Source organism: Phragmites australis, chromosome 5, assembly GCF_958298935.1.
Source record: "Phragmites australis chromosome 5, lpPhrAust1.1, whole genome shotgun sequence".
NCBI lineage: Eukaryota > Viridiplantae > Streptophyta > Magnoliopsida > Poales > Poaceae > Phragmites > Phragmites australis.
The window spans coordinates 31,468,839-31,492,767 of NC_084925.1; the positions used below are offsets into that span (position 1 = coordinate 31,468,839).

The window sequence follows — 23,929 nt, forward strand, 5'->3', positions numbered from 1 at the left end:
CACCTTTTGTAGGACGAGGTCCCAGCAGCGAGTTTTCTGGGCTGATTTTCTGGCTTTGATATCTACTTAACGCCTGCTGATATTTAGCCGCTTGAATAGATGCTCGATCTCTGTACTACTCGAGTAAATTTATGTCGTTCGCTCGTAATTACTTCTACTTTTCTTCTGAGTAACCTTTCACTCGAGGTGATCCAAATTGCAACTTAGTCGGTAGCATTGCTTCCGCTCTATAAACCAAGAAGAACGGAGTTTCATCAGTGCCTCTATGGGTCGAAGTATGAACAACCTATAGTACTGAGAGAAGTTCTTTACCCAATGTTTCGAGTAGGCTTTTAACCTGTCGAAGACCCGAGTTTTGATGCCTTGTAAGACTATTCCATTAGCACGCTCAACTTAACCGTTACTCTGCAGGTGAGCTACTGAGGCGAAATGAGTTTTGATACCGAATTCTTTGTAGGATGCAACAAAGGTCCCGCTTCTGAACTGGCTACCGTTATCCGTAATTATCTGATGCGGAATGCCGAATCGATTAATTATGCTCCTCATGAACTTCTTGGTCGCTTCTGCGGTTATTTTTCCTATGGGTTTAGCCTCTATCCACTTGGTGAACTTGTCGATAGCCACAAATAGGAACTTGTAACCGCCTTGGGCCCGTGGGAACGGTCCTAGGATATCCAAGCCTCAGACAAAAAAATGCCAAGAAAGAGGAATTGTTTGCAGAGCTTGGGCTGGTCGAGTGGTCTGCCTTCCGAAAAATTAGCAGTTCTCACACTTTTTACCAGCTCGGAAGCATCCTGGAGGGTAGTCGGCCAATAGAATCCCTAACGGAAAACTTTTCGACCAAGGTACGAGAAGACGTATGATTACCACACATGCCTCCATGGATATCGAGCAGTATTTTACTGTCCTCTTCCTGAGTGATGTACTTCATCAAGATTCCGTTACTTCCCTTTCGGTAGAGCTTGCCGTTTACCAAAACGTAAAGCTTGAATTTATGAGCAATTTTCTCTGTAGACGCATCATCATCAGGGATGTCTCGACCCTCGAGATAGGCTTGGTATGGAGTCATCCAAGTTTGGTGGCGTTCGAGTAGTGCAACATCCGTGTCTGCTGGTTCTGCCTCGCTGACCTGGCTAGACTGCTGGTCGTGTTGGGTTGGTCGGGTTGGGCAGCATCTGTTCGCCGATCTGTCGGGATAGATGGTTCAAAGAGTTTCTCAACGAAGACCCCTATGGGTATCGGTGCTCGGGAAGAAGCGAGTCTAGCAAGTTTATCCGCACCAGAGTTATCATTCCTTCTGATGTGCGTCACTTCTAGCCATTCGAACTTTTTCTTGAGCTTTCGTACCTCGAGTAAGTAAGCCGTCATATTGTTGTTTGAGCATTGGTACTCCTTTTGAACTTGTTTCACATCTAGCTGTGAATCCCATTTCACAAGAAGTCGTTTAATTCCAAGTGATGCAGCTATGCGAAACCCGTTTACCAGTCCTTCATATTCTGCAACATTATTAGAAACTTTAAAATCTAATTGAACAACATACCTGAGTTCGTCGTCCGTTGGAAATTTGAGTACAATGCCAGCCCTCGCACCCTGGAGCGTGAGCGACCTATTAAAGAAAAGCGTCCAGTGATCTTTGACTATGTTTGGCCTTGTTTCTTTAATGCTTGTCCATTCAGCGATAAAGTCCGCTAACACTCCGGATTTCACGCTTGTGCGTGGTGCGTAGCTTATGTCGAACTCATTTAGTTCTGCCGCCTTTTGCGTGATTCGTCCAGTAGCTTTCCGATTGCGTATTACATCCTTCAGCGGATACGTCGTCATGACGATGATTCTGTGCGCTTGAAAGTAGTGCTATAATTTTCGAGAAGACATCAAGACTGCATATATCAGCTTCTGTACTTACGGGTATCGTAACTTAGCATCGTGTAGGATCTCACTCACATAGTAAACAGGTTTCTGGACCTTGGCCTTTTTCTCGGGACATTCCCGTTCAACCACAAGTACCGTGTTTACAACTTGTGGGGTAGCTGCAATATAAAAAAGAGCTGCTCTTTTTTAAGTCCTGAAAGGTACGCTCAGCTTCTTTCGTCCACCTGAACCAATCTTGTTTCTTCAACGGCTTGAAGAAAGTTATCCCTCGCTCGCCCATTTTGGAAATGAATCGACTTAGAGCAACAGTACAACTTGTCAGTTTCTGGACCTCTTTCAGTGTTCGAGGTGACCGCATTTGGTCGAGAGTCTCAATTTTACGCGAGTTGGCCTCAATGCCTCGACTCGACACCAGGAAGCCGAGAAGCTTGCCGAACGACACATCAACGTGCACTTTTCGGGGTTGAGCATCATGCAATACTTCCTGAGGTTGTCGAACATTTCTTTGAGATCGTCAAGCAATGCGTTTTCGGTTTTTAATTTGACTACAACATCATCGATGTATGCTTCTACATTGTGTCCGATTTGGGGTTGCAGACAGTTTTGAATACACCTTTGATACGTAGCATCAGCGTTTTTTAAATCGAAAGGCATTTTTACATAACAAAATACACCGAAAAGAGTAGTAAAAGCCGTTTTCTCCTCATCCTCTAATCCCATGTTAATTTGGTGATACCCTGAATAGGCATCTAGAAAATATAACAATTCACAGCCTGTTGTAGAGTTGACGATCTGGTCGATGCGCGGGAGAGGAAAAATATTCTTAGGACAAGCCTTGTTGAGGTCGGTGAAGTCGACGCACATTCTCCATCCGCCATTGGCCTTCTTGACGAGGATGGGATTCACGAGCCATGTAGGATGACACATTTCTCGAATGAAGCCTGCCTTTAGGAGCTTATCGACCTCCTCCTGGATAGCCCGCTTCCTATCTTCCGCAATTCTTCGCTCCTTCTGCACCACTGGTTTGGCGTCGGGTTTAACAACTAGTCGATGCTCGATCACCTCCTTAAGGACCCAGGCATATCGGACGGTTGCCATGCGAACACGTCTTGGTTTGCCTAGAGGAAGGTGATGAGCTCGAGTTCCTATTTGGGGTCAAGGTTGGCCCTAACCTTAATTGTCTTGGATGGTTCAGATGGGTCGAGGGGCACTGCCTTGACGCAACCATCGGTCTTTTTGTTGCTAACACCATCGTTAGTCTTGCCTTTGGCGTCGTCGTCGGATTTAGAAGCGCTAGTAAGACTTACGAGCCTAGAATCTTTGGCCTCGACAACACCTTGATGCCTTTGATGCTTAGAATTTGCGTCTTTGGGAGTGATGGCCACTCGACTGAAGTGTTCGACCATATCTAGGCTTTGCTTATCGCATTTGACCGCTGCGTGCTGATCTCGTTTAACTATAATGGCTCCATTGGGACTCGGGATCTTGAGTGTTTTGTAGGCATAGTGAACCACCACTATGAACTTGCCCAGCATTGAGCGGTCTAGGATCACATTGTACGTCGTCTCGAAGTTCGTGACATCAAAAGTTAGGTTTTCTGTACAGAAGTTTTCGAGCGTGCCAAATGTGATCGGCAACTCGATCTGGTCGAGAGGCATGGTCGATAAGTTGGGAGTTATGTCGTGGAAAGGCACGACTCCTGTCTTAAGCTCTGATATTTGAATTCCTATCTTGTCCAAGGTTTTGGAGAAAATGAGGTTGAATGAACTACTACCATCGATAAGAGTTCTGGAAACTTTGATGTTGATTATGGTCAACTGAACCACGACTGGGTATCGACCAGGATGTGGTACTGCGGTCGGATGGTCAGTTTGACCAAAGGTGATCGGCTGTTCCGACCACTTGAGATACCAAGTGGGCCCAGTTCGAGCCAGGTTGATTTCTTGCTTGAACGCCTTGTACTGCCTTTTGAACTTATACGTGGTAGATCCTCCGAAGATGTGCGCCAAGCTGTGGTCAGCCTCGTGGAATTGGGGCTCGTCACCCTCAACATTTGGCTTGACCTGCTACTACCACTCTCAGCATTTGTCTTGATCTTTTCATCAAATTTCTTCTTGAACACAAAGCACTCGTCAAAGTCATGATAGTTGCTCCGATGGATGGGACACCACTTTCTACTGAGGCCTTTGTTGTCCCTAGTGTTGCACGATTTGCTCCTGTCGATCGCAGCTATAGTCGTATCGGGACCCTTGCGCTTGTCACCGGGTTTGTTCTTCTTTCCTCCGCTCTTCAAGGACTCGGGTTTGTCCTTGCCAGTTTGAACGCTTGTTTGCGCACTTATCGGTCAACTCGAAAAGCTCTTTGACCGTGCGGATCTTCTGAGTAGCTATCTTTCCACACAAATCCGTGTCCTGAACACCTCGTTTGAAGGCGATGATTACCGACTCATCGAAGATGTCCAGGATCGTGTTATGCTTGTCGCTGAATCGGCGGATGAAATCTCGAAGGAACATTTTACTTCAACTTGCCCCTTGCTGCATGGCTCGAAACCAGCGGTAACTTTCTGTGGTTTCGCTGGGGATGGGTTGAGTTTCTTCTAAATACCTTACAAAGGCACTGCAAAGATACCTAAAAAGGAGTCAGCTACGGCTTTTATTCGCATCACGGAAGCGATGGTACCTACTGACTTGGTGAAAGCGGAGTTGGAAAGGCTGATCCCCGTAAAATGGCAATGGAATGTTCAGGAACACAGTGAAAATATGTACGTGATGCCTTTCCCATGTAGAGTGGAACTCCAATGGATGATTGCAATCAAGAAAGTTATGACTGACAACAATGAAGGTGTCATGGCTTTTGAGGAATGGGAACAAAAAATTGAGCATGTGGACTATCTGCAGAAGGTTTGGGTCAAGGTGTATGGAGTACCTTCTCAGATATGCTCTTTCTTACCTTTGTGGGCTGTTGGTACTATCCTTGGTGCCACCCAAAAGGTTGATATGGTGACCACTAGAAACACTGGAGTGGTGCATCTCCTGGTTGTCGTAACGGATGCTAAACATATCTCAAACGCGACTGATATTGAGGTTGATGATGGCATTTACGAGATTTTTTTCAAGGTTGAATCGGTTTTAAGTGGTGGTGGCGGGGCTGCTGGGTCTGTTAGCATAGATTCATTTGAAGGAGATGACAACATGGAAGATCCGAAAGACAAAGAGAATTACAAAGATGCCGATAGAGATCCTAAGCGCCCGAAAATAATTGATAAGGAGGACTCTCCAAAAACACATGACATTACTCACAAGGAGGATACTATGCAGGAAGAAGTGCAAAATTTGCAACTGATGGATGGATTGGACACAATTGACAGTGTCAATGTCGAGGTTATGCCTTTTGCAAGGGCTGGTTCTGTTGTCCCTGATAAGGAGTACTAAGTACATATGGAAGCTCTTGTTGATGAGGCTATTTTAACAGTTGTAGAGTCTCTTCTTCATCAGGAAGCTGACCGGGTGATTGAGGAAGCCGATGATGCATGTGGAGAATGAATTGTTCAATGACTCGGTCATGGATGGTAAGATTGCTATTGTGCAGGAGGAACCTATGGATTTGCCTCTTTTTGCTGCGGTTCAGGAATCAGGTGAACCTTCACTGTGCATGGACAGTCTGGGAGATGATGCTGTGGAGGTTCAGGGCGTGGAGAGTCTAGGAAGGTTTGTGAACAAGGCAGCAGACACCATCCTGGTTGCTACTGCCGCTGCCATGTCATCTCAGGTGGCAGCGGTGAGTGACCATCCGAAATCGGTGAACAATGGCTCCGTCATGCTTGTCGGTTGAGCCCAAGTAGGAGTTGTCAGTTGCAAATCACGATGGATCCTTGGTGGACGTCGCGGTCTTGTCTCTAGAGCCGGACCGAGAAAAAATGACTTCCAACTACCTCTGCGTGCTCGAGGGTCTGTCGAAGCGGTGATGTCTACACTACAGATTGATGTTCTGGCCCCTACGCAGCAACCAGAGCTGCTGGCCCATGAAGAGGTAGCAGCACATGGCGTGGCACAAAAGAGGGATGCTTTGGTCTCCAGCGTCTCTATTGTAGGGGACTCTTTGCTATGCAGGGCGCTAGCCGAGTGAGTCAATCAGCTCATTGTTGGAGGTCCTGGGGCGGCCTCTGAGGGGCCGACGGAGCAACTGAAGAACGCTGGGCCAGGGCTGTCAGAACTGGCGGAGGTTGCTAAGCCGGGCAAAGCTATTTTCTCCTATGCCGAAGATTTGTTCAAGGTTGTGAGCCAAGGGTGCAGCAGATCTCAGAAGGCAGTAACGAAGAGTAGCAAAGATGCAAGCCTAGATCTTTTGGCATAAAAAATTCAATTGAGGCAATCAACTACAGGGCAGACTGTAATGGAGGCTGAGGTGCCAGCAAAAATAAAAACGCCCTGCACTGCCTTCCATTCCTTTGCTAGGAACAAGCTGCAGACTCTATGCAAAGCAGACGGCATTAAGCCGAATATGTCCAATCATGTTATGGCAGCTGTACTCTAGGCTCTTGATGTTGTTAAGAGACTGGATGAGCCATTTGAAGTGCTACCTGGAGATAAATAGGTTCTCTGTTTTGAAAGGTAACATTGGTGGCCAATGATCCAGCAGGCGTGTGCAACTCAAGATGACGAGGATGCATTGACAAAAGCAAAACGCCTGTCAGCATGAAGGAATCTTGATAAAGGCATTCTTCAAGACACATATTAGTTCAGATTTTAGAGGCTGTCACAAAAGAAAGATCAAAGGGAAGAGATCAGACTGACCTGCTAGAATTTGGAGTGACAACTACAGAGCTTTTTGTCAAGAATGTCTGACGATTTAGTTATAGGTTATGTGCCGAATAATATCATATAACCTATCTAAATTATATATCTCTTTTCATTACCCTATTTCTACTTTTATTTTCTCAATTGATGTACAAAATGTGTATGATGTGAATACACTGTATTCTCAGTAACTGCATTGTTCACTTTACAAATAAACTGCAGGCTACAGCCTACTCCTCGGCAGGAGGATCCACCCATCGGCCATGGTCCTTGATGAGCTGAATCAAAGCTTCAGTAGCACCTTCCATGGCAATGCCGCGCTGCACAACGGTCTGCGGCAACAAAGATACACTAGTTTAGTGGGAAGGAAATAGTAGCTTTAAGACTGGATTTCAGGGGAACGAGCATTTTTTTTCATCCTATGACGAGTTCACATGATTGTGAGAATCGTGAACATATATGAATGTACAGATATTGCTCAACAACACAGTAGAATGGTGAATGATTACCTTGCCAACGTAAAGGTCGATCTTTCCGGGAGCACCTCCAACGTACCCGAAATCGGCATCGGCCATCTCTCCTGGCCCATTGACAATACAACCCATGATAGCAATCTACCAAGCAAATACGTATGTATACAGTTGATTAGGAGGATATATTGTTAGAAGAAGGAAACCATTATGTGTAAGAGAGTTCACCGAGACGCCTGGCAGATGAGAGGTCTTTTCTCTAATCTGAGCGCTGACTTCCTGAAGGTCAAAGAGTGTTCGCCCACAAGAAGGACAAGACACGTATTCCTGCAATATTAGTCAATAGGCAGCAATCACTTCAATAAAATTATATTTTCAGAAGAGAAATATCAACAGTTGTTTTTGTTTGGTTGATTTTGGAAGGTTTTTTGTGATAAGGAGAGTGCTATTGCTTTTTTCATGACAACCCTCTCAAGGAGTGGAACATCTTGCCCAGTGGATCTACAAATAGAGCTATCCATATACATTAAAGAAAGAATTCGTCAACTTACAGTCTTTGTGTTGCGCATCCTGCAACCCTGAAGCAAGTTGAAAGATGTGTCCCTCAAGAATTCAAATTCCTGATCAGCAGCTTCAAGAAGTACACCATCACCAAGACCATCAACTAAAAGAGCACCAACATTGGTCCCAGCACCAATGACAAGATCATCTCTGCACTCAGTTGGAGTAGAATAAGCACAAGAAAACAAGGACTCGACAATTCCAAGGAGGAGAAAATAGGAATATTGACAGTCACCTATCGATGATTTTAGGGAACTCTATGTGATGGATTACAGGAAAGTTCAAGCCATTGGTTTGTAAGTACTCAAATAACCTGCAAAACAAGAATACTTATAAAAGTTAGGCAAACAAAACAAAGGAAAAATAACTTAGAGAACATTTATATTGTTAAGTATGATCATTAAAATTAATTCCTAATAAAAAGCTTTGACTAGTTGAATAGAGAATTTTATCTGACCCCTTGTGTTTGCTTACCTCCTAGCAGCATGTACTCTGCCAGTCTTCTCCTCGCCATACGGAACATTATGTAGCAACATTGTTATATCATCAACACCCTTAAGGATATCTAGCTGCTCGTATGATTCATCTCCACGAAGAGTGGCAGCTAATCTAGTACCTACACACACACAAAAAGAAAAAGGAAAAAGTCTCATGAAACTAGGCGAAACAACATACTATATACAATATCGGGAAAAAAATCACAAAAGAATAATATCATAGTCTAATTCAAATCACTACCTTCTGGCAAAAGTTTGTGTGCACCACTTGACAGTTCATCAAGGTTGACGAGCGCAATTGCATGTGGGAGTGGCTTCGTCAACTGCTCCGATAAGGGGGTCAACAAACCCATGCTGATGTCAACTAATCTTTTGAGTGCAAGCCTCTGTATAAATTTACAAATTATAGCAATCATCGAAAAAAGGGAATAGAGCGTTATACAAATATGCACTTGCGAAGGGGGTAAAGAAATGTTGGTGTAACTCACAGCTTCAACATCTTCTACAGGGGGGAGCTCCCTCAAAAGAATGGAATCTACAGTTGCCAGGTCCTGATGCTCAGAGAAGAAATAAATTAGTGTAAACTGATGTCCCACTAAAAATAGGTCATGAGAAAGCACATTAAACTATAGAACAGACCTTGAAAGGCATGCCAACCACAAGCTTCGCTGCAAGAGCCCTATAAAGGAGCTCAGGAGCCTGGCAAATAAAAGATGCTTTCATCATTAAAGAGCACACTTATTCAGATGACTAATCAATAAAGTGTGGTTACTGCAACATTCATTCTTAGTAGGGAGTACTGAAGCTAACGTGGTGTGGATTATAAAATCAATGTTATCGCACTGAAATATCTTTTTGTGAGTTACATACATTCCAGAAAAGTTCACAAAAAGAGTATGAAAGGTGCGAGTTACCTTCAACTGATCCAAGGAAACTGACATCAGTACAGAGCCATCACGATGCAGAACATTTCTGTAGTCTACTTGCTCACCCTGCCATAAGAGCAACCGATAAGAAATCGAGCACTATTATTTTTTCTGATAAGACTGGAATTATATTTTAACCAACCTCCTTTTGCAAAGGCAGTTGACCACTTCTACGATTGAAATCAAAATAATGCCTGTGCTTTTCTTCAAATGGAGCCTAAGATAACAAGATAGATACCAAAAGAATTAAAGAAATGCTTAAAGGAAAGCACAATTAGTAAGGACTGATATTTTCCATATGGTGACCGAATAAGTGGAAAACTAGGGAAAGTGAAAGCACATTACCACCCCTATCTGAAGGTTTGCAGCCTGTGTCCCAAGATTTGCCAATCTCCGGCAAGGATCAATCTCTTCTTCTGGTGGTTCTGTGAGGGAGACTCGGATTGTGTCACCCAAACCGTCCTGTAATATAACAGGCAGAAGATATAGTCCACGTTTCTTTCTGTCGTTTACATGTATAATTCGAACTTGCTGGTATACACAAGTCAATCGATTTACAGTAAACTGCTTGTCTTGTACTTCTATTATGTGTCAGTGTATAGCATGGCAAAGGTCTCGAAATACACCATATACAACTTATACAAACATGGTACCACAAAGTGAGCAAATAACTCAAGGGAATCGCAGATTTTAGGATTTTAGCTAATTTAGTACCATAACCACGTCATGCTATGGAGCTGAATGCCAAAAAACAAATTGTCAAAATATTCATCCTCAAAGCTTCCAACTATTAGCTCCAAAAAGTAAGAAGCCACCATTTTCATGTGGTTCATTTAATTTCCAGAGTAGTGATTTAATTTTATACAACACAACAAAGTAGTGATGCTATTACCATAAGAAGTGTTCCAATGCCAATAGCTGACTTCATCCTCCCATCTTCACCCTCTCCAGCTTCTGTAACTCCCAAGTGCAAGGGATAATCCCATCCTAGGTTATACATTTCAGCTACAAGCAAGCGATATGCTTGGACCATGACAACAGGGTTACTGGCTTTCATTGAAAATACAAAATTGTGGAAGTCCAACTTCCGACATATCCTGGCAAATTCCAAAGCAGACTCAACCTGCGATAGTATGCAGAACATGTCAAACATCCTATCGACTGATAGTTAAAAATATCCTTAGAAATGAGATAATCACCATTCCCCGTGGAGAATCACCGTAGTAGCTCATTATGCGGTCAGAAAGACTGCCATGATTTGTTCCTATACGCATCGCTCTTCCATACTGCTTGCATTTCTCAATTAATGGAGAAAATACCTGAAATAATAATATAGTGGCTCTGCAAGTAAGATAGCATGTGATATATTTCTAATGATTGAAACAAGAGTAAGAGAGTGATAGATTCTCAACCTTCTCGATATGCTCAAGCTCTTTTTGGTAATCGTCATCAGTATATTCCAGCTTTTCAAATTGGGCACGACGATCAGCTGCAAGTACAGTTCTAGGCATTTGCTAAATGTTCAGAACATAGTTAACACTAAAACGAGAAAAATAAAGATTTCGCTCACCAAAATTTCCTGGGTTGACACGAATTTTGTCAAAGCATTCTGCCACTCTCAAAGCTACTGTAGGAGCAAAATGGATATCGGCCACCAGGGGGATGTTGTAACTGTATAAGAACAAAGAAAAATGTGAGGACTCGTTCATGTGAACTCACTCAATGTGTGGAAAATGACCGCTTACTTCTTCTGAACAAGAGTGTTCTTGATCTCAAAGCAGGCATCAGCTTCCTTCCTACCCTGGACAGTTATTCTAACAAAATCAGCTCCTTTATCTGCTATCCTCATCACCTGAAACGGTGCAAATTACATAGTTCGTTAGTTTCCTAGGCACAAAACAGAAAGCTTCTGAAAAAGGGCGAGTAATTCATTTCCAACATCCATACTGTACAGAGAATGCTGAGAACAATTAACATGAATTTCAGATGCGATGCACCTCTTCTACGGTTTTGGCAACATCCTTGGTATCTGAAGTCGTCATGGTTTGAATCCTTATGGGATGATCACTGCCAAGTGGGACATTCCCCACCATCACTGTTCGAGTTTTTCTTCTCCTGGTCTGGTGTATAGATTCACAGTACTTTTGCCTTGGAACTGAAGGACATAGAACAGAAAATTCGTTCAGTTAGATAAAGAGCGCATAGATTAAATCTGGGACAAATCCCTTGACATGAATACACAATCACACATATATAAACGTGCAAGGAGACTATAGTATGAAAATTATACCTAAAAGTGGGCTTCCTTCTGAAGATGGCTCGAGCTCCATGGTATCGGAACCTGCACTCGAGCTCCTCACCACGAGCGCCCTGCCCTTCGAGGAGCCTGACCTCAGAGTGCCGGTGCCGAGAACCGACAAGACCTTCGCAAAGTCGACGCTCCTGGTGAAACCGATGCCACCATCACGGACCCTGACATGTGGGAGAGGAGCTGGCGCAACGCCGGTGGCCATGGTTATGTGCAAGCAGCAGGAGCTCACTTAGGCAATCCTACAAACACCTGCAAGGCAACCAATAATAGAGGTGAGCACAGGCTTTCTGTCCTTGTGGCTTTTAACTGGCACAAGTGGAATATCGCCCGATTGCTCGGTAAGCAATAACACGACAAGTACGGCGTGTGCTACTACCAAACGACAGTATTAAACAATTCCTGCGCTGAATTGACAACAGGTTTTACATAATAAACCGCAAACAAAAACTAGCAAGCTCGAACCAAAGCGCCTTTGATGGTGAAAGAAACAAGAAAAAGAAAACTAATCCGAAGACGAAAATGGCGTAGATCCTTTGTGGCAAACGACGGGAGAAATGCTCAGTTCAAAACCCTCCTAACCCAAGGAGAATTCGACTGAATTCAATCAAATTGCAACTTGGCAAACCAACTGTGAGCGGGCAATTTTCAGGGGAACCTACTGGCTGCGATTTTGGAGGTTGCTACAGAGGGAGGGTCAAAGGGAAGACTTCTTGAGGGCGTCTCAAGCTTTAGAGGTGGTAGCGATGGATATGTTTGCCAAACATGGGTGGCGGCTTAATTACAGATTATTCTGTTAATGATGATAACGAGTCTGTGTAATATTGAACAATGAACAATAATTTACTAGTGTTATAGGTGGCCTTTTTTCCTTTGGGTCCTTAATTGTTAAGGTTGTGGCTTTGTAATAAACTTTTTGGGACTGTATGCATCGGAGGATACAAAAGGCCGGAACTAATTCCTTTATCTAAAAAAAACTGTGAGCGGGCAGCTAAAATCCTCCCACACACAACATCAAAATCCCCCAAAGCAAAGCAAAGCAAGCATCCACCAAATTCAACTCCTGCAGCACCCAGCACTGATTCAGCTGCCTACCCCAAGCTGCACGAGAGAATTCAGCTAAACCAAGCACGAATCCCGCCGCACCACAGCACGACCCACGCGATCGGATATCGGAGGCAGCAAGCTAGAAAATCTTACCAGACCACGCAGCTCCTTGTCGTGACGCCTTCCCCGCGCCCCCCTCCCTTTCGGCGACCACAACAAGCGGGGCGGATCGCGCGTGCGCGAGTTTTTTTTTTTTTTTTTCCAAGCAGCCGGGAAGAGGAGCTCGTGGTAGTGGCACGCGAGTTCGTGGTGGGTTTCAACCGGATAGCCACGGGGGCCGCCCCGGGCCGCCGCGTGCGCCGGGCCTTGGACGCGGATCGGGTCCTATCCCACTGATGTCGCGGGCCCGGGAACGCGCGCTTCGGCCTTCGGCGCGCAGGTGCATGTGGACACGGTGCGGGGAGGCGCGGCGGGCGAGGGGCCGCAGGTGTGGAAGTGGAGTTCGGGGCGCTCCCCGCCATGATTTTATCGTGTCCGTCGTTTTCCCATGCGACACGCGCCGTTTATTTTTTACGAAAGGAAATTTTTTTAGCGGTATTTGTTCGCTCGCTGCCGTACGTGCTGCTGTTTTTCTTTTTTTCTTTTTTTGCGAGGGTACGCTGTTATTTTACCGTGGCAATTTTATTTTTCATTTTTGTTTGCTCGCTCGAGGTTGTGTATAGGCCAAGAAAAATTTGTGATCGATGTCGCTGCTGGGAGAGGCGGAGATTCAAGAATGTTCGTGGAAGATGTGATCTTTTTTTCTTTTTTCGCGAATTTTTTTTATTTCGTTCATTTTTCTGAATATAATTTTTGTTCCACTTTTGTATTTGATTCTACGGCGGCAGCTCAACGATTCTTCCCATGTGTCGTGAAATCCAACACTGGACTTTGAATGGGCATTTTTTCTGTTGTGTGTCATGGCGAGCCGCCGTGCTCTGTGCCTCTGACTTTGCCATGACGACGAGAGAAAATGTTATGGGACTCTAGATGCAGTCGTCCAAGCCACATGTTCAAGGCAAGAAGGACGTGCATCCCGGGTCACCGATTCTTCACCTGTTCCTGCTCTTTTTCCTTGGCGAGAAATCGCATTTGTTTTCGGCAATTTGTGTTCCTGCATCTGAACCGTCGGCGTTGCCTTTGGATGGGGGAAGTGGTTGGCGTGGGAAAGTATAAACGGTGTATATGATTTTTTTTATGTTTATGGTTGATGTCAGATATGTTGCATGACACATGCTGCAAAGAATTCTTCAGTCGATTGGATAAGTCAGCTAACAATAGCTATGCTGGTCGTGCACGTGACCGGTAGTATAGGACATGTGACAATAGAGTTTCACGGTTTCAGCTGACGTCTACAGTTTGTGCTGACAAGTGGTACTATAGCACATTCTACCTATGCGACTCGTATGATCCTTAACGAGGATAGATGGTGTACAGGAAGTATAGGATGAAGGTCCAAGAGCTAGGCACCTGTGTTTCAAGATGTACTTTTAGGAGTTGCAATACATATCAATGAATTGTGCATAATACCCAACCTCAATGAACCATCAGATGCACAAAGCACATCAGGGCCCAAGCTGGACCTAGCATACTTTGTTCTAGATCTGATACAACTGCCACCATTACTGACATGGAAAAAAATGGTTCTCAAACAAGTGCATTAACAATGAGTTGGAAAACCATAGAACCTTGCCAAAGAAACAGATTAACACTATACTGACCTTCGCTCGACGAAAGTTTGGACCTGTAGGCTTGTTCCGATATTTATTATAGTGTAGCGAAAATGACTCTCTTAGGTCATAATTGTGATTTTAGTGATTAATGACAATATAGTCAATGGGACTAACATATTGGTCAAGAATATACATTAGTAGGTTTCATAGATACAATACATTAAGAAGCCACCATAGCCGGGATAAAGTTTGGTCGAATTGAAGAAGTCCTAGGAAAATTTGCTTCACTGGATGGTCTGGTGTTGTGGATGTTGAGCTCACCGGAGCATATTTGACAAAGGGGGAGAGAGGCCTGAAGACCTCACCGGAAGGTCCGGTAATTAGCAAGTGTGCTCACCGGAGCAATTTTTCCAGAGAAGAGTGACGTGTTGAAGAATAAAGACTAAGCCTCACCGAATAGTTCGGTGATCAAAGTATGGCAACACCGGAGTGTTTCTGTCCAAAAGGAAAAATAAAACAACCCACCGGATAGTCCGTTGATCAGAGAAAGATGCACACCGAAGCATTTCCACTAGAGAAGGTTGCAAGCATGGAAGATCGAAGATCAACACGTCGGAAGGTCCGGTGATGAAGTAAGGCTACACCAGACAATAAACAGTGTAAAGAGGCAGAACGAAGTTCAAGGCATCGGATAGTCTAGTGATGAAGTGATGTGCACCGAATGTTTACACCGGAGCAATTTATATAGAGAGAATGCAGTTGGCTCGGATGCTAAATATATATTCATCGGATAGTCTAATGATGGAGATGAAGTATACACCAGAGTGTCTATATTCACAGAGCCTTGAATGTGGTTCCAACAGCTAGTTTGTGAAAGTGTACTCACCGGATGATCCTGTGTTAGTATTATTATTTTCGCTGGGTCATCCGGTGTTAACAACTTTTCTAAGCTATTAGGCTAATGGTTAGTGTGCGGGTTTAAGGCTATAAATACCCATCCACTCAGTCATTTGAGACAGCTAAAGTCCTGAGAAGTTTATGTACACCTAAGAAGATATTCAAACTATCAAAGTATTTAAAGTGATCATTCAAGGTGATTAAGCACACCATTAGAGAGTAATTAGTGCTAATAAATCTAGAGAGTATGTTGCTAGGTGATTGCCATCTAGAGAGTGGATCAAGGAGTGGTCCAAGTTTGTATCTCTTGGTATACCGACGCTTTGGAATCTTGGTGACTTATCGGTAAACTTATTGACCCTCTGACTTGGTGTGGAGCGGCGATGAGAAGAGTGCACGGGGACGCGAAGACCCTTGCCTTGGTGGTATAAGCTTCGAAGTGGTCACGACGACAAGGAACTGGAAGAGAGACTAGTGGTGAGATATTATCTTAGTGGTTCATCCAGATGGAGGCTTTGTCTTTATGACTTGGTGGCTCAATAACTGTGATCGGGTGTCGACTGGGAGTATATTCTTGGTGGAGCTCTAATGTGGACTAAGGGTGACATTTATACAAACGATACCACGAAAAAAAATCCTCATACCGAGTTTGCTCTCTCTACCTTATTTATGTTTCCGCATTTACTTACTGCAATTTACTTTATTAGATAGATTATAAGCGTTTTGATCGGTAGAGTAGGCACACTAGATAAACCTAGAGCACATTAGGATAAAAAATACTATAGGTTTATCTTATATAGTTTTTGGAGCCTAATAGATTCTAAGTATCCTAATTCACCCACTTCTCTCTTAGAACGTCATTGATTCCTTCACTGAGGTCAGAGTGACCAAGTTTTGAAACTCCTCCACTTCGTAGTTGCCAAACAAGAAGCAAGATAAAGGGGTACCACGCCGCCGGAGAAGTACCGGCAATGTCTAACTTTCGCGGAGCACACAAAGACCGTCCAATCTACTCGCTCCAAGATTCAGAGTCAACGATGATTGTAACAGATGGACGATGAGGCTTCATTAGAGTCTATCAGAGCCCAGCCGGATCAAAACCGAGTAACCTCTCTGCGTTGCCATAGGTTGGAGCACAACCACCCATTCTCTACCTCCGGATTGCTTTTGGATTTGGAATTTGGTATCCGGAAGGAAGAGGATTTGGACAAGTTTTGTCCGATTGGAGCTGTACTGAAGGCATGGGAAACGAGGCCACGGCGACTCTGATACACCTCTGACCATCAAACCTTATGCTATATAGGGTACTGTTCACTTATATATAATGGGACATAATTTCTGACTACCTAACCACACATGTGGCAATAGAATCTATCTCGAAGCAGCTGTAGACGATGAGGATAATAGCAACCACAGTAGCCGGGACTATATAATCTTTATTATTTTTCCTGGGGAATCCAGCGCGCAAGACAGGGCTGGACGAACGCTCGCCGCGCCCATGCTGCTATGGCACTGCGGCTGGCAGGCCTGCAGCTGCCGGACGGAGGCTGGAAGCTAGCGAGAGTCACGGCCCATGTGTTGACGTGGAACGAGGTCCAAAGCGCATTTCTGTGCTGTCGATCCAAGCATTGATCCCATATGGGAGAAGATTTTAGAACACATGTCAGTTCCAAGTACTCAGGGGCGTGTTTGGTTTTTGCTGTCTCGTCTTGCCGAGCGAGGCTAGTTTTTGATGAAGAGTTCGAGATGTCAAAGAAAAAGCTGAAAAACATGAACACCAAGACAGCTAGCAAACGAATTAGACGTCTGATTTTTTGCTCAGCCAGGCAAAGCAAGCGACGGTAAAAAATACAAACACGTGTGAAGTTCGTCTTGCTGCATGGTTCAAAAAAAGAAAAAGGTTCGTCTTGCCGTATAGTACCGGTAGAAAAGGATTGATGTTTTTTTCTTTTCTTGTCAACGACTTGTCTGCGTATTGGTGGGTTTTGGTGTAATCAACTTTTGGATGCTCCATGCCTGGTCCCGGTTAAGGCCTACTTAGGGTGCTTTTAATTGCCTTCATTCGTTCAAAAAAGAGCTAAAGAAAGGAGCGATATTAATATGTTATGATCCTGAAAAAACAGTAGGTGTCAGTGCGCTCGCCACCTCACTGCATCACCCAGGATGAGGCAGAGCTTTCATGAGAGAAGACAAGCTACCACACAGGGAAGTATCGAGCTGTCGATACCAGTGGGACGTAGCCACATGGCGGCTGCGACTGCGAGGACCGAAGAAGGTTGGTTTTTGAGTATCTTGCAGCCCGAAATCGGCCCCTTCCACGCACGACCTGGGGCAGCAACAGCAACAATGAAAGCCTGCGAAACCGCACGCAATGGCGCCGATGGATCATGGCCGGCTGGCGCCGTCGGCGCGCTCCGCCGTTTCAGAGGCGTCGGGCCGGCTGAGAAACAATAGCCGGAGGACGGAATGCAAAGGAACGAACCCGCAAGCTGTATGACACCGGAACTTTTGGTGTCCAATTTAGGGTTTCCCTTTATTTTCGATTTGCAAAGGAAAAGAAAAGGCAAAAGAAAAAATAAATAAATTGGAAAAGAAAAGAAAAAAATGAGTAGACGAACTAGCCGCTTAAGGCCCAAAAGGCCGAGCATCATGGCATGGCCCACTCCCGGGTCCTCTTGACCCTGTCGCCTACAGGTGAGGGGAATAGGGAATAAATTTCTCTCTCGAGTCGGTAGGGGTGTATTTGGATCAAATACGGATGTGTAAGATTCTAATTTTTTAATCTCATATGCCTCCTATACTAGTTCTTAGATTAAATAATTGATACATATAGTATAATAATAATATCATAATTAAATTTCATATATAAAAACTTGGTCTAATGGCTAACAAAAACACAGTGGAAAGAATTACCTAAGACACAAACAGCTAGGATGTAAACGTGACTTCCAACTATACTGTAGCGAAAATAACCCTATTAAACCATGATTATGATTTTAATGATTAATGACAACATAGTTATTGGGACTAACATGTTTATCAATAATATATGTTAGTAGATTTTATGGATACAATACATCAAGAAGCCACCGCAGCCGGGACTAAGATTGACTGAATTAGAGAAGTCACAAGAGAATTGACCTCATCAGATGATCCGGTGCAGAGGAGTTTGCACTCACCGGAGTATTTTATCTAGAGGCAAAGTGAAGGCTGATAACTTCACCGGATGGTCCGATGCTCTGTATGTTGAACTCACCAGAGTATTTCTGATAAAGGGAGAGAAGGCTGAGGACTTCACTAGATAGTCCGGTGATCTGCATTGGGTAACACCAAAGTATTTCTGACAGAGAAGAATGCAAGTGCAGAAGACTGAAGATCAACCCATCGGATGATCTGGTACTTAGTTTGTGCACACCAGAGTATAGCACTAGAGCATGTTTTACATAGGCGACTGCAAGTGTTGAAGAATGAAGAACAACCCACCGGAAGATCCGATGCTCTGAAGATCAATACATCAGAGCATTTCTTACAGAGAAAAAGTGGCGCGGTATGGCTCAAGATAACTCATCGGAATGTCCGGTGATGGATTTGAAGGTACGCCGGAGTGTCCGATGTTCACAGAGGCTTTGAGTGGAAGTCCAACGGTTAGTTTTTGAGGTTGTACTTACCGGATGATCCAGTGTTAATACTATTGTTCTTACCGGATCATCCGTTGTTAATAACTTTTCTGAGTTGTTGGGAAAACGGCTAGTTTACGGGTTTGAGGCTATAAATACCCTTTCACTCAGTCATTTGAAGGTGTGGCATGCTGCTGTAGTCTAAAGAAAGCTCATACACACTTAAGAAGATGTCCAAGCCACCAAAGTGCTTAAAGTGATCATCCAAAGCGATTAAGCACAAGATTAAACAGTGTTTAGTGCTTATAGGCCTAGAGTGAGTTGTAGCTAGGTGTTGCAACTTGAAGAAGGGATCAAGAAGTGATCCTAACTTGTACCGAGTGGTACATCAGCTTCTTGGAGTCTTGGTGACTCACCGGCATCTTGGACCTTGGTGGCTCAAACTTGTTGACCCTCCGACTTGGTGTGGAGCGGCGTCAAGGCACGTGTATGGGGACGCGAAGACCCTTGGCTTGGTGGCTCAAGCTCCGAAGTGATCACGGCGGCAAGTGACCGGAAGAGGGGCTAGTGGTGAGACCTTGCCTCGATGGCTTGGTGGCTCATCCGGCTTGAGGCCTTGCCTTAGTGGCTTGGTGGCTCAAGAGTCATAATAGGGTGCCGACCGGGAGCATATCTTTTGTGGAGGTCTAACATGGACTAGGGGTGGTATTCATGCTATCGATACCACAGGATAAAAATTCCTTGTGCTAAGTTTGTCTCTCTACCTTATTTACATTTCCGTATTTACATACTTGAAATTTACCTTGATAGAGTAGGTTGCAATCCTTTTGAGCGGTAGAGTAGACACACTATATAAATCTAGAGCATATTTAGATAGAAATTAAGGTAGATTTATCTTGTAAAGCTTTTGGAGCCAATTTAATTTCGATTTCTAAGTGTCTTAATTCACTCCCCCTTTTAGGATGTCACTGTTCCTCACATCTACTCTTTATCCACGTCTCCATCCTCGACATAGTCGACAGTGGCTTTCTCATCTAAATGATAGCAAGAGTGAGTACGAAAAATACTCAACAAGCCATATACTATTTCAAATAGTTGATAGATGCATAAAGGGTATTACAAGGATAAAGCTTTACAGTTTAGTTTTAAGCATAAAGTAGTTTTACATAGTCATTCAGTTGTGTCGGAGGATTAACTCCTGTCGCAGGGATCCCGAGAGACCCCTTTTTAGAGATTCGACCGGGGGGATGATCTTGAATAAGTTCGTCGAAGAAATAAATGGAAGTGGAAGTAAATGCAACGGCCAGTGGTGGGGGATGATCGACCTAGTGCAAAGAGAAGTAAATGCACCAAAGTTTAGACAGGTTCAGACCGCGCAGGAGCGTAATACCCTACTCCTGTGTGGATGTAATAATTATCCTGAGGAAGTCCCTCAAGGATGTTGCTGGTTACAAGAATATTGTGTCTAACTAAGAGCTTGAGGCTCCTTGTTCTTGGGCAGAGACTACGGTTTGATTCTTGGTGCTTCTGTGCTCGATGCTTGCGGTCTCTTGGACGTCTCGGATGTATCTTTGGTCGGACTCACTTTTGGTCTATTCTTCGTTGACTGCCTGTTCTCTTCTGTGTGCCGACTCTTTTATGCACTCGCCGGCTGCGACATGCCCCGAACGGGAAGGAGGGGGCGCAAGTTCCAAGACGCCATGACTGGGAAAGGCGTCATCATTTCCTTTGGGCGAAGTGACCGGGGAGGTGGAAAACGTGGCGCACGCCCGGTCACTTGTCACCATAAACGCCCTGGCAACGGGAGCCATTGAGAGGGCCCACCGGGCAGCCATAGAACTACCCGGCGTGCCCGTCCTGTCTTGATCCTCTGCCACGGCAGGACGGCAGGCGGAATACCTTGATCCTGGCGATGTTATCCCGAGACACACCGGATGACACGGGACGGGACCCGTGCAATTAATAGCCCCACGCCTCTCTGCCAAAACGTGGCAGGAACTGACACTGCGGCGGGAGCAGTTGGGAATGTCAGGCCGCGCATGCTCATTAAATGCGGCCTCAGGCCTCTGACTGATTGACACCTCATCGGCGGGCCCCTCGGGGGCCTTTCCGGGTCGTCGGGGCACCGAGAGCTCGGGGGTACTGTTCACCTCCCCGAGCACTCTCTCCCGAGAATGCTTATCCTTGTCCTCGGGGCACCGGGTGCTCGGGGGTACTGTTTACCTCCCTGAGCACTTTCTCCCGAGCACTCTTGTACGAACCTTCGGGGAACCGAGAGCCCGGGGGCTGCCACGCGCAACCCCGAGCACTCTCTCCCGAGCACTTTTACACAGATCTTTCGGGGAACCGAGAGCCCGGGAGCTGCCAAATGCAGCCCCGAGCACTCTCTCCCGAGCACTTTCACACTGACCCTCGGGGAACCGTGCGCTCGGGGACTGCTGCGCGCAGCCCCCGAGCACTCTCTCCCGGAACTTAGCTCTTCTGATCGTCGGGGGACTGGGGTGCTCGGGGGTGACTGGGCACCTCCCCGAGCACTTTCTTCCCGGTACTTAGACTCTGCGGGTCATCGGGGAACTGGGGTGCTCGAGGACCAGGGACTGTGGCCCCGAGCACCTTCTCCTGGAACTTAGACTTTCCTCACCTCGCAGGAGGGACCTCGCGGGATGGTGACACGTGGTGGACAGCTGGCCTGGCCTCGGGACTTAGGGACCCCCAGTTCCTGATACACCGACAAGTTGTATTCTAGACTGATAGCTTTAAAATAGTTTGAAGTAGTTCAAAATCAGGAAACAAGTTATATATGGGGGTTTTTCGGTCTTGGAAGGGGCAACACCTCACCCCGCAGTCCCTATCATCTTTATATAGTGTACTTCTAGTACCACACAAATTCTAACGGATTGAGCTAGCAACCTCATCATACGAACATCTAGTCCACACAATCACTCATCAAGACACACGCACCTAAAGTCTAATAAAGCGTGATCATGCCTTCGCATGTCCATGACTGTGGACACGGCTATTCGAATAGGTTTACACTCTGCAAATGTTGTATAATGTACCCACACGATATACTCAATCTTCAACAGTTGCAAACGAAAGAGCGAATCATATCGAGACACTTCAATCATCTTTCCTGTCGGGCTTTTCTATGAGATACCTCAAGTACCAGAGGTCTTGTACTGAATGCCAGCTCCCTTTTTAAGCTGTTAGCCGGTTCTCGAAATATTCATACAGAGGGACAGATGGTCACTTGGCCCCTCGCTACTCTCCAACCTCCTAGTATGATGCTCAACCCAGTCCGGTAAGAGAAAAGTCAAGTCCTGTCCATACATAGGAGTGGCTCAACATGATGGCGCAAAACATATATATAGTATTTGTTATGATTGTTTGATCATTCTACATGTCCAAAACTCAACTATATTAGTTGTCCAACAAACAAATTAGTAATATACTCCCTTAAAAGGTGTCATGTTGGAGCGAAGATGGCAATGTTATGGGTGCCCAATATGATGGTTGAAGCTTTAATTAATTGTAGATCACGTCGAGAGCTACAATTTTCATATAAAGATCGTCTCCATCTGACTCGGTATGAAAAAGTTACAGGCTCTGAAAAAAAAAAGACTCGGATAGTCTACCGATATATCCAATTATATTCCCAGATATCTGACAGATACTTGTCTCCCTATATCTGAATCCGATATCCGTTAGAACTATTCGACTCCGATATTAAAAAAATTCCCAGATATCTGATTTTCGCTTTGAAATACTATCTGAACCCCTTTGGATGGGTGGGTAGTCAGGAAATATCCGACCCGTTTTCACCCCTACCTATTAGAACATGCGTGTGATGTGGAGGCAGCACAACCGCCCACCCTGCCCTAGCCAGGGCGCGAGCACGCGTGTGTGGGCTCAGGTGGCAGCGCAACCTCCTCTTCCAATCTCTATTTTAGGGGCTCGGCTCCATTGCTCCTCAGACAGCTCAATCCCGAAGCCACATTCCTCCACTCCACCTATTTATCTCCAATCTCTAGTGAAAAATTCGGCATGCTCCGGCCTCCCCCATCCCCTTGTTGACTTCACGTGTGACTGTTGGTGCAATCCCCCTCGTCTTGTGCCCGAGCGCACGGTAGGGCCAAACCCTAGGAGATGGCGGCTCGATGTCTAGCTCCGATGGCGGCACACATCATCCCCTGTGGCCTCGTGCAATCATGTTTGTGCTAGTGGTGGTGAGGCTGTTGGTCTTGGTCGGTGTTGTCCTCTCGGTGCCGTCAACCCGCTCCTCCTCCTCTCTGTTGACCTCCGATCATTGACCGCCGTTCCCAGCGAAGTGTTATGTGGTCGTGCCCTTCCTGGTCCTCGGTAATGTGCAATGTACATCTACTTCTTGGGCTGCTGTTGAGGATGATCCCCTGCAACGACAGTAGCAGCTCTAGTATCTTCGTTGACCTCGGACATGAGCGATGGAGTAGGTTTTCTCGAACAGGTCAATCTTCGTTTGCTTAAGCCTTCTCCATGCAGACAAACTGCATACTATGAGTTACTTGTTGCTTTACTCGGTTTATTTAATCTTGCAATATGCTATTTTTATTGAATTGGGCGTGATTGCATGATGGTGAGCCAAATTTACTTGCTCAATGATGATAGCAGCTTGGTGAGGCTTTGAGTGACAGTCTCTAGCTCTACCCAGGGGATTTTAGTGTGCTCTTGCTACTAGCATTGATCAATTACCTGCTTAGAATTGTCATTTCATTGACTAGCTAATTACTTGTTGCACTACCTTTAATATTATTTATTAAATTGCAGTTGAGATTACCTGCTAATTCTCTTAAGTAATTCAGCTATTGTTCTAGCAATCATTTGTATTTCTAAAACCTTAATTAGGTAAAACTTGAGGTAGGCTACATTTAGTAGTAACCCACGTACCGAGAGAGATTTTGATAACATAATCACGTGGTTAATATTTTTTTCCTATGTTTTTTAATTGCCACGTTTAATGATGCTTTAAACACAAGTAGCTTAATTCTTTTAACTAAAGCCTATGAAATGCTCTTGTTCATACATATGACAATTATTGTGTTCAAATAACTGTTATATTTATATTTAATTATTTAAATAAAGATAGAAGCTTATCGCTTATTTCTCCCAAACTACGACAACTTTCATTTGGTATTGACCGTATCGTTGCAGCAAACACGGTTAGATCGAAGGACAAAACACCATGAACCCCCA

General features: G+C 44.9%; 1 protein-coding gene across 3 annotated transcripts; it reads right to left on the minus strand.

Annotated features, from left to right (window-relative positions):
- Positions 1-6,750: 6,750 nt before the first annotated feature.
- Positions 6,751-12,779, minus strand: LOC133919240 (4-hydroxy-3-methylbut-2-en-1-yl diphosphate synthase (ferredoxin), chloroplastic-like). Of its 3 annotated transcripts, none has more exons than XM_062363577.1 (20): positions 12,628-12,779; positions 11,410-11,669; positions 11,117-11,274; positions 10,865-10,971; positions 10,690-10,790; positions 10,532-10,608; positions 10,319-10,438; positions 10,012-10,242; positions 9,465-9,581; positions 9,262-9,336; positions 9,108-9,185; positions 8,833-8,892; positions 8,682-8,744; positions 8,435-8,579; positions 8,171-8,312; positions 7,932-8,009; positions 7,687-7,846; positions 7,364-7,462; positions 7,175-7,279; positions 6,751-6,997 (listed from the first exon to the last, which is right to left on the minus strand). In XM_062363577.1, the coding sequence occupies exons 2-20, from the start codon at positions 11,630-11,632 to the stop codon at positions 6,896-6,898; spliced, it is 2,241 nt and encodes a 746-aa protein (XP_062219561.1). In that variant the 5' UTR covers positions 11,633-11,669; positions 12,628-12,779; the 3' UTR covers positions 6,751-6,895. The 3 variants fall into 3 exon arrangements, with proteins under 3 accessions (XP_062219561.1, XP_062219560.1, XP_062219562.1); XM_062363576.1 differs by having other exon boundaries at positions 11,410-11,679; positions 12,628-12,775; XM_062363578.1 differs by lacking the exon at positions 12,628-12,779 and adding an exon at positions 12,523-12,597 and having other exon boundaries at positions 11,410-11,679.
- Positions 12,780-23,929: the final 11,150 nt, after the last annotated feature.